General features: G+C 44.2%; 1 protein-coding gene across 1 annotated transcript; it reads right to left on the bottom strand.

The window, feature by feature from the left end:
- Positions 1–429: 429 nt before the first annotated feature.
- On the bottom strand, positions 430–10,341 carry ALDH6A1 (aldehyde dehydrogenase 6 family member A1). The gene is made up of 12 exons (XM_084521444.1): positions 10,244–10,341; positions 10,048–10,110; positions 8,987–9,061; positions 7,490–7,651; positions 6,824–6,902; positions 5,976–6,278; positions 5,215–5,336; positions 4,781–4,970; positions 3,889–4,070; positions 2,436–2,615; positions 2,207–2,305; positions 430–1,945 (listed from the first exon to the last, which is right to left on the bottom strand). The coding sequence occupies exons 1-12, from the start codon at positions 10,307–10,309 to the stop codon at positions 1,841–1,843; spliced, it is 1,626 nt and encodes a 541-aa protein (XP_084377570.1). The 5' UTR covers positions 10,310–10,341; the 3' UTR covers positions 430–1,840.
- Between the last annotated feature and the right edge of the window lie 72 nt (positions 10,342–10,413).

Genomic DNA, 10,413 nt, shown 5'->3' with positions numbered 1-10,413 from the left:
CATCTGTTAATGCTGCTGCTTTGACTACAAACTTAAAATTCATCTGAAATACAACGATTTTCCTCCTCCTTAAAATAAAGATCTTATTCTTTCCGAAGCCAGGTGCTAGGATGACCCTATATACAGCACTGAAGTGGTTAGAACTCTGTGTAGGTGTTGCTGTAATTTGATTGAGATACTTCTTCAGTTAGGATTAGAGTTGTGTATATGAAGTTTGAGAGCTTTTGTGATCAAGTATGTGGGAAATAGAAACAAGGCATTCCTTGAAATGCTGTATGAAGATACTGGTGCAGAAGTCCTTGAGATACTGTAAAAAGGAAGATGTGTACACTGATTACAGGAAACACAGACCAGCCTCTGTGAAGGGGAACAAAGTCAATGTAACACCTACAGAATATCTTACCAAGGAACAGTCATTTTCTCCAGAAATGTATTAGCAAATTTTTTTAATTCACAATCAAATTGCAAGGTGAGAATTTCCCTCTAGAGTATAGCAGAAGAAAAAGTAAGATACAAACATAAGAGTAACTGCTGTGGATCCACTAAATACATAACCGTCACTTACAAGGAATCTTTGTCAGAAGGCAGGATACAAAGTCTTCACATTCAGGTTGTTTAATTAGAACAAGTAATGATTACAATCATTAGAATAATACTATTTTTTCATGAGTACTTGAATGAGTTCCCTGCAGATCCCTCATGGCTGCATCATCTTCCAGGATGCAAGAATAAAAGTAGAGGCTCTCCAGCTCTAAATGCACATATTCGTAAGAACAGGGTATACCAAGACTTACCCTTCTCTTGTCATGGGACCTGCAGTCCCTAGGGAACATGAGTGTGTTTGAGCAAATGTTGCAAGGTGTCAGTCAATCACCACAAGAAATATAGCGATAGTCAGGAAAAGAAACAAAACAGGCCTGGCTGTTTTGTGATTAAAACATGTTCTCTCTTCCTACTGACCTGTCTACTTTTCTTACCACCCAGACTCACATGATCCTGTGATGCAAGACATACAAACACGTTTCTGCTTCCACAGTTTCATTATCTTACAGGACCTGTAGGCACATTTCTGTTAGCACAGTAAAAAGGCACCAACCAACTTCTAGGTATAATGAAATTGACAGCAAGCTGGAGAATACAGTTTGCACGCACAACAGGAACAGAAGTTTTCAAGCTGTCAGAGGCACAGTGAAGGTCACTGCACCATACAGGAATTTCTTTCATCCTCAGACAAGCAATCAAAGATGCTTTTCTGAAAAATGCTTAGCAAGCCATTTCTGAAGTGTTTTGGAAACTGCCCGACAGATGAAAGACTGACCAAACTTTTCAAGTCCCAAACTTGCTGTCTTCGTTGTACGTAGAAGTCATTTCTATGAGACATCCAAGATGTCCCAGTTATGTCACTCAAACTGAGTACTCATCTGAGTAAGGTTAGCTCAAAATCTTAACATGTAAGAAAGTGGTAAAGAAAACTGCTACAAGATGTAGCCAGTATTGAGTCACTAAGGCTAAAGATATTGCAGTGGAAAGCAGAGTAGTGTTCAAGTTCAGAGGGTCTGGAAAGAAACACAAGTTAAGGCCCATCTGTCTTCCCTTTCAATTAGATTTTTTTCCTCTGACAGGTTATTAAAAAAAAAAAAAAAGTTGTGTTCAGCTAGCCAAAAAACACTGACAGCAACAGAAAACTCATTACATGAGCCTGCCTGATCTAGACAGAAAAAAAAGGCCCATAAAAAATGGAGCTTTCTGTTTCCCAAGGAAATGATGACAGTCAGGACAAAACTGGAAAGTGCAACATGGAAGGAGAAGGGAACCAAGGTCAGCATCTGTGAAGGCTGATTTAGTTCCCCATAGTTGGCATAACCACAGCAGGCTTGGTAACAGTGGCATCTTCCTCTTTCCATTGAGAAATGATTGTTTTCAGCTGTGTGTAGAACTGCACTCCCTGGGAGAAAGGAGAGACACAGGGTCAGATGTTTGGCCTTAGGAATTCTTCAGATCTGCACCACAGATCTATCAAGCAGTTTTTGCTCTGTCTGCAAAGGTTTGAGTTTTCCCCTGTAGGAACAATTCCTGTCAGTCTGTTCCTTTCAACAGCTCCCTAAAGACTCTGGTCCTGTGAGAAAACTTGATTGACCATCTCCCCACTGCCATTTCTAACCTGATTTATCACAAATCAAGAGAGTACTCTGAATCCGCAAGTTACCTGCTTGCCATAGAAATTAGTGTCTCCTCTGAAAGAAGCACGAGAACCAGTGAAAGAGAACATGGGCAGAGGTACTGGGATTGGAACATTGACTCCCACCTAAAGCAAAGGAAAACAGCCATATTAATCACACGATAAAGAAGTAGCAGAGAGTCGGTGATTAGTCACTACAGCTGGATGGCTGATGGTGTAAACAACAACTGTAGGAACAAATCTAGCTTGAACATACCTGCCCCACATCTACTAAGTGAGAATATTTCCGAGCTGTGGCTCCATTGGTGGTGAAGATTGCAGTTCCATTTCCATAGGGGTTATTGTTCACCATCTTAATTGCATCATCCAAAGTGTCTGCTTCCAGAACCACCAAGACAGGCCCAAAGATTTCCTCCTTGTAGCAAGTCATGTTTGGCTGCCAAGACAAATAGCAGAAAAAGCAGACTGTAGGAAACAGCATATAGTAAACACACATGCTGCTCATCCTCAGGATACTCCTAGGAACACCCATCACACTGCATTGCTGCAGGCCATCCATCCTTCAGTCCTGCCTGCCATTCCACCATTTCCCCTGCCCTGCTATCTATCTAGTCCACTATAGAGGGCACCATTTGTAATTGCCAAAATACTTTCTGCTTCTACTGCCTGCCTGATCTAAGTTAGGCCTTTGATCAAGGCTGATTAAAGCCAGGATTAATTCAGGATAGTTTGCTCCTCTATAAGTCAGTGCCCAGGATTTGTGTCTCATAATTAGCAGTATTTGACAAATACAAAAGCACCAGTTAGAGTACTTTAATCATTAATAACTAACACAACAAACTACAAAACATTCATCTGATGAGTTTTCTGTGGCTACTGATAACCTTAATAGTGTATAAAAAAGTACAAATCAAAAAATCTCGGTGAAACTTTTACTATTGAATACCTAAATATTTACAATGCATCAAAGGAAAGTGAATTATTTTAAGATGCTTAATGAAAATAATGAAATTAAATTAGGAGATAGATTAAGAGCCTCAAATATATGATAGCACTTACTCCATAAAATCCTAATAAAAAGTACAACAGAAGAACTATCAAGATCAGTGCATTATCATGTAATCACTCACCAAAAGGACCACAATTAATATTCCCCCCAGTAGCATCCATCTGTTGCACACCATGCACTATATTGAGAGGCTGTTTCAGTAAAACTGTGAATATATTCAATTATTCAAAGAGCTTTTGTACCTTGTCCCATAATTACTCTTGCAAAGACTTCCACAAATATTTAACTTCTGTTTCTACAAGTCCTTACATTGCAAATTGCAGGAATGTGTAATGGAAAAAGGAAAATTATGTTTGGCTGTTAGTCACGCTCTTTTTAGACATCTGCTGCTGGCCATTACTACAGAAAGTACACTGTGCTCGATGGATATTTAGTTTGACACAGTACGAACTGCCCATATATTCTTTTAATTGGCTGCATTCCCATAAAGTTAAGATTATCAACTCTATTCATTTTGTTCTGCTCCCCTGGATTCTTTCATCACCTCCACAACAGCATTACAATCATCACGTCACTGGGACTGTGCAAAAGAAGGCTGAGCTATTTATGAGACTTCTGCTTGGTGATTCTTGATTGATTTTGGCTAACCCATTTGTCAAGTGACCCTGCAGTATACAGCATCAAGTGTTGGTTATATTACCTTGACATTGGCAAGGATTGTTGGTCCAACAAAATTGCCATTTTCATAGCCCTTCACTTTGATATTACGTCCATCCAGAAGAAGGCTTGCACCTTCTTTTACTCCTTTCTCAATCAGATGGCAAACACGTTCCTTAGCCTGGGGACTGATTAGAGGCCCTAGATCTGCTCCAGGCTGGTCTCCTGTAAAGAGGCAGAGACAAAAAAAATAAATTAATTCTTACAGCTTCCTCTTTATAGGTATGATGGAGGTAACTCCACTGGCAGAAAAAAAAAAGAGATATCTGATGTTTCTGAGAAACAGAACAAAGATTTGAGGTGTTAATGAACTGAGGTAGTAGTCTGCAACTTGTAATCATAATCAAGAAAGAAGAGAAGGTATAAGCATACTTTTAGATCACCAGAATGCTAAAATTCAAAAACAGATCCTTCTTAGAAAGGAAAGTTTTCCTCTTTGCATGGCTTTATTGAAAATAAATGAAAGTCAGGATAATTATTCTAGAATTAACAACTAGTTTTTCTAAAGTGCTTGTTTCCATTTTTAGCTCTTATTGCATGCTTACTACAAATTGGAAGGATCTCTAAGACTGTCATATAAATGGTAGGTTTGTGTTCTACATACGACATAAGCTCAAAGTTCCAGTTAAAACAAAGCCAATCCTATAAACTGTGCATCATAGTTATATTGTCAAGCTTTCCTACAGATTCCTAACTCCAATTCTAGGGCTTTGTCCCACTCCAGATAATGTGCTAGCTCCCATAACTACAGATCAAACTGATGGAGCTAGCAGCTTCAAGGGATAGATACACCACAGCATGGCAGATACACCAACCTAAAAAGCCACAGCTGTACAGAAGTGAAGTACCTAATAAGACATTATCTGAGCCTGTACCTGCATTTACGCGTAGATTTTTGGCTCTTTCCACCAGCTCTGGCAGCCATTTCTGTGCTTCTCCCACTAGAATTGCTGTAGACAGGGCCATGCAGCGTTGGCCAGCTGCTCCAAAAGCAGCTCCAACCAGCTGGTTCAAGGTGTTCTCTTTATTGGCATCAGGCATCACCACACCATGGTTCTTTGCCCCCTGAAATATAACACACATAAGGTCTCCCATCATTAACCACCCCTGCCCACTTCTTTTCTAGCTCTCTGGCAGTATCTTGATATAGTAGCTCTGATGGCTACCAGCAGGCTGGCAAGAAGTGCAGCCTCCACACTTAACTATCAGCAACAAAGTCAGCTTCTGCTGCTGACAGGTGTGTGCTGTTTCAACACGCATAGACAGAGGCAGTCTGTGTGCTGCCGTGTGCTCCGTTCGGTGGCATTACCATGTTAGCCTGGACTCTCTTGCCATTCCGGGATCCTCTCTCATAGATGTACTCGCCAGCCTGATTAGATCCCACAAAGCTGATTGCTCTGATATCCGGATGGTCACAAATGAAATTCACAGCTTTAAATAGAAAATAATATATTACATATCGTGGTGCACAAACATTTCCCTCTGTCCCCATCCCCACATTGCTAAGTCTATGCATCTTATCAGAATTCTTGCCTCTGTTTCCTACATTTGAGTCACATTTCAGTGCTCATGGTGGCCTTTCCCAAGGTGCCCAAGTGATGTTGAAACAGAGTTACCATTGGTTATTTGTATCCTTGGGTTGTGAATTTAATTGATAAAAAAAAATTGATAAAAGATAATCTGTTTAGGAACTAAAATACTGGTGGCCACTGCATAGTCAGTGAGGCATTTAATTTTTGTTTAGTCTTCCTTGGTAAACACCAAGATAATTTATCTGCTTATTTCAGTTGAAGCTTAGGTAGCTAAAGAGAATTTGAACACTTGCATACCTTGAAAATTCAGACACTAGCTCCCAAAATTCTTGCCACCGTATCTCCCAAAATATTTGACGCAACATGCTAGAGGATCTCCCTGTCACCCCATTTCCCTCCCATCAAGAGTTTTGAGGCATCTTTACAAACCTATCTATCAGCAGTAGGATCAGACACTCCAACTTGTTTTAGTACCTCCACTAAACATACACCACAACACTTGCATACTCCAGCCATCTCCCAGGCAGGCTATTATTACCTTCATGTTGTCCATGGATGATATTCAGGGTCCCGTCTGGGGCACCGGCATCCTGAAACAGCTTGGCAAGGAACATGAGTGCTCCTGGTACACGCTCCGATGGTTTCATCAAGAACGTGTTCCCACAAACCATTGCCATGGGGAACATCCACAGAGGAATCATGGCTGGGAAATTGAATGGCGCAATGCCAGCGCACACACCCAGAGGCAGACGGTAGGTGTAAGTGTCCATGTCTTTAGTGATGGAGGGCATTGTCTCTCCCAGTATGAGGGATGTCACACTGCAAGCATGTTCCACCACCTCTGCAGCAGAAAGGGCAATATGCCACAGGGTGATCTGTTAATGGTCAGTCCCCAAACTCCCTTCTCACCACTGCCTTGACCCAAGTCTTCCTTCCAGCCTTTTCCCACAACTTAAAACTCATTGTGCTCCAGAAAATCCCTTTGCTCTGCCAAGTACTGTGAGCTCATTGTGAATGGATTCTCTCCTGAGTACATTATATGCCACTGTGATAGGAGCACAGACACAACAGCCCCAGTCAAAATACAGATGTGGTTTTAGTGTACCCACTGTGATTCAGTTGTAGCCATTTGAGAACAATCCCTTTACAGCAATTTGTATTCACTCCCAGGAAAAGGAAGGATCTAAAAATTGGAAGTGATTTAAGGAAGTTCCATCTAAGGGAACATTTCAGGTTAAGAGTTACAGTTGCCCTTTTTCTTTCAGAAGGAGGCTATGAAGGGCGCTACATGTACAGACACCTGGAGCAAACAGTTGCTCAGGAGACCTCCTCCCTTCCTAAGGGATCTGAAAGCCCCTTTTGTAACAGGAGGAGCCAGCAGCTTACGGAGGCCTCGGAACACATCTCCCTCAGCATCAGCCAGGGTCTTCCCTTGCTCAAAGGTGATGAGTTTTGAAATTTCTTTCTGAAAATGGAAAAAAAAGTTTACGAGTGTTACTGGAGAGCCTGACATGACATAGAGTGCAGGGTTAAGTTTACAGAGTGCTGAACATCAGCTGAACAGTCTGAGTAGACCCTGGGAAAGCCTGCATGGGCTGATTTGCTCTTTGTGGACAATAAGCCATTAAGTTGCACAGGCGATATTTAAAAACAACAAGAACAAAAAACAACTGTAGGTTGACTTATATTCTATTGCTTTCACATGTTACAACAAGGACACAAAAATGTGTGGAATCCAAAAACATTTTAACATCCTTCTCCCACTTGTCTTTGTCAACTGGCACATTCCCCATCCAGGCTGAAAGTCCCTCCTGTGTTTTTTTGGTAAAAGGAACAAATGCAGAATAATATTCCTGAAGAAGCACTGCTTCTGTGCCCACATCTGCCCAGAAGGTGCTTTGCCTCACCTCTAAATGAGGGTGACTCTGTCAGCTCAATTACGGTAGCAAGACCTCATCAAGAATTCAGTTAAAGCCTGAGTCTCTCAGTTTCATTCACCAAGTCAGCTACAAGGCATTCAGCAAGTCATCACACACAGATGTAGTATCTCACCAGATTGTCTTTGATGAGCTGTTGATAACGCAGGAAGATTTGCTGGCGACTCAAGACAGATGTTTCTGACCAGTTCCAAAAAGCCTTTTTGCAAGAAGCCACAGCTGCCTCCATCTCACTGGGTGTAGCTTTCGGTACGCGAGCAACCACTTCGTTGGTGGCCTGATGGAAAAGAACAAATTGCATCAAAACTCCACTTTTTCCAGCTGTGCCTGACAACCATTCAACAGTACCTTAATATCCTTATTCTAAAAGGAGATATACTTCTCAGGGGGAAGGAGAAAGATTCCTTCCCTGGAACAGGCAAAAGGCCTGGGCTACAACAGGAATTCTATGTATCTCCTCGTTCTGAAAACCTGCCCTCTCACATCTCAGAATAGACATGCAGAAAGCTGTAAATGCAGTGCTGGCTTCCAAGTTGGAGTTGAATTGACTTGTCTGATATATTTTTCAGCTTTTAGAGAGCATAGGACAGGTTTCTGTGGCCTACAGTCTTTTCCTTCTGTATCATCTTGGCTCATTTGCTCTTGCGCATTAAACAAAGCAAGGTTGCTTTGCAAAGAGCAGCACGTGATTGTGCAATTGACACTGATCTTAGTTTACCTAGGTCACTAGGCTGAAAAAAAGATCTTTATGAGTAACCTTAGTGCTATAGTATTTTAGCTTTTAAGGCTTGTCTTTGTTGGTTTGACCTCCTTCTCATGCACACTTAAAAATTAAGTCTGCTTTGACATGACAAAACCATCAGGTAGGTCACTAAGAGAGAAACTACTTAGGAAAAAAGAACACTGGTTGCCCCAGTGACCAAATGAGCTTCAGAAACACAGCTTGCTGCCCGTAACACTTCCACAAAGCACATCAAAATAGGTCTTTATGGAGAAGTTTTAAAAACTGCTGTCCAAATGCTTACTGCAAGGGTCAGGATTCTGGGCCCTTTGGTGCAGGACTCAGGCAAGTGCAAGTGCTACTCATCTAAGCTCATTTTGCACTGCACAGCATCCAGCCTCTAAATCCACAGTGAATATCACGGCACAGAGATGGAAATTTTCTCAAAGGAGAGAAGCTTCAGCTGCCAAGATTTTTACCTAGGACTGAGAGTGAAATCGATCTCTATCAGGATTTTACATGCAGCTGGCATCAAACCGTATCAGGTTGCACACATACGGGGTGAAAGGAAGCTGCCTGAAGTTCTGACATACTAATCACAGAGCCTTTCCATGAGCAAAATACAGTAAGCAGGGTTTAAGCTTCTTCTTCAGAGATCAGGGTTTTACTACACAGGGGAGATAAAGAAGGTCATCACTTTCCTAAGACTGACATTTCATGCGAAGAGGAAACTGAGAAGCAATTACACGGTGCTAAATCCATCTTAAGCTCCAAGACTAAGCTTTCTCAAGACAGACATATACTTTCCCCTTTCGCCAGATGATTCAATAGAAGCACAGACCCTTGCTGCACAGCGATCGTTAGTATATAAGCAGCGGCTGCTTCACTCACTGGGTTGTGGATATCGATCCATTCTGTAGTTTTGGATTCAACAAACTTCCCATCGATGAACAGTTTGGTTGTTGGCTGTGGAGGACAAAACGCAGGCCAGTGAGTGATCTTTGTCTCAAGGTGCCCACGTGCCAATGTGCCTCATTACATGTAGGTCTTCATTTACCACTAAGCCTCATTTTCCCCCCACTTTCAAGCAAAATGGCTAAAGTTCTTTCAAAAACCGGTACAGAAAAAGTACATTGCTACTTATGTTCAGAGCTGTTTCGATCTATTTAAACACTATGTTACTAAGAAAATTAAAAACCTGCAATTCATAAATGTTTAGAAAAAAAACAGTTAATAATTCACTTTGTGAGGATTCCACCCACCCGGTACAAACTGTACTACGTTCCTTTCCCATCAAACCACTAAGCGGGTTCATCTTTCAACCTCATAGCTGCAGGCACTAAGTTGGCCTTTCCCTGCCCCCCTGTGGTTCTGCAGCTGTGGGCCAGGAACCTGTGGGTGCTGAGTTCACAGCGATCGTCCTGGCAGGCAGCACGGAGGGAGGACACGACTTCCCAACTCACGTGCAGGGGAGAGGAAAAGGAAGGTCTGGGGTAAGGGAGGGGGAATGAGAGGGTTGGGATGCTATTCGTGGTGTAATGAAGGGAGATCAGGGGAAGAATTCGGAAGGTAAATGGGGCTGGCTTGGACAAGTGCTGGCAGTGAAAGGGGATGAGCGGGAAGCAAAAGGGCTGCAAGAAGCTGACAAAGCGGGACTCAGGTGAGAGCTGTAGCGAGGCTGGTAAGGGATAAGCAGGGCGGTAACAGCAGGGCAGCGGGTGGGAAGAAAATCCCACTGCAGGTGGTTACGGGGGTGGCTGCGCCTGGAGGAGCCGGGCAGGGCTGCGCTGAGCAGAGCACAAACCCCGCAGGGGAGCTCGGGCAGCCCAGCACCTGGCTGCCAGGCGAGGCCCCGAGCCCAACACCTCCTCGCAGCGCAATTCCTGCAATTTCGGGTTATTGGGAAGGAGCAGGAGCCCCCCCACGCCCCCCCCTCCCCCCCGGGCACTCACCACAGCGGACGAGGAGGAGGCGGCGGCTGAGGCGACCCACGGCGCCCCGGCTCTCCGCGGCAGCTGCCAACACACAGACACGGCGCGGTCACGGCCAGCTCCGCACCCCCTCCCCAGCTCCCCCCCCAAGGCCCCGAGGCCCCCTCAGGCTCCCGGAGCCGCCCCCGCGGTCCCGGTCCCGGTCCCGGCCCCTCACCCCCAGCGCCAGGCGCCGCCGCCCGCCCCAAGCCCCCCGCGCTGCCGCCGCCGCCGCCGCCGCCATGCCGGCCGAGGGTCCCTGCTCCCCCCCACCCCTCCGCGGCGCCCCCTGGCCCCGCCCCCTGCCCTCCCATTGGCCCGCCGGACAGAGGCCACGCCCTCTCCCCG

This window comes from Aythya ferina, assembly GCF_964211825.1.
Source record: "Aythya ferina genome assembly, chromosome: 5".
NCBI lineage: Eukaryota > Metazoa > Chordata > Aves > Anseriformes > Anatidae > Aythya > Aythya ferina.
The sequence above is the reverse complement of the archived record's forward strand: the minus strand, read 5'-3'. Positions and strand labels throughout refer to the sequence as shown.

What these genes read in the sequence shown, in the direction of transcription:
- ALDH6A1 (XM_084521444.1), bottom strand. Translation starts at nt 10,309, where the DNA reads ATGGCGGCGGCGGCGGCGGCGGCAGCGCGGGGGGCTTGGGGCGGGCGG. An exon ending in CATCCATGGACAACATGAAG is followed by an intron (nt 5,337 to 5,975) that starts GTAATAATAGCC and finishes TTCTATTTAAAG; the next exon opens with CTGTGAATTTCATTTGTGAC. An exon ending in CAATCCTTGCCAATGTCAAG is followed by an intron (nt 2,616 to 3,888) that starts GTAATATAACCA and finishes TTGTCTTGGCAG; the next exon opens with CCAAACATGACTTGCTACAA.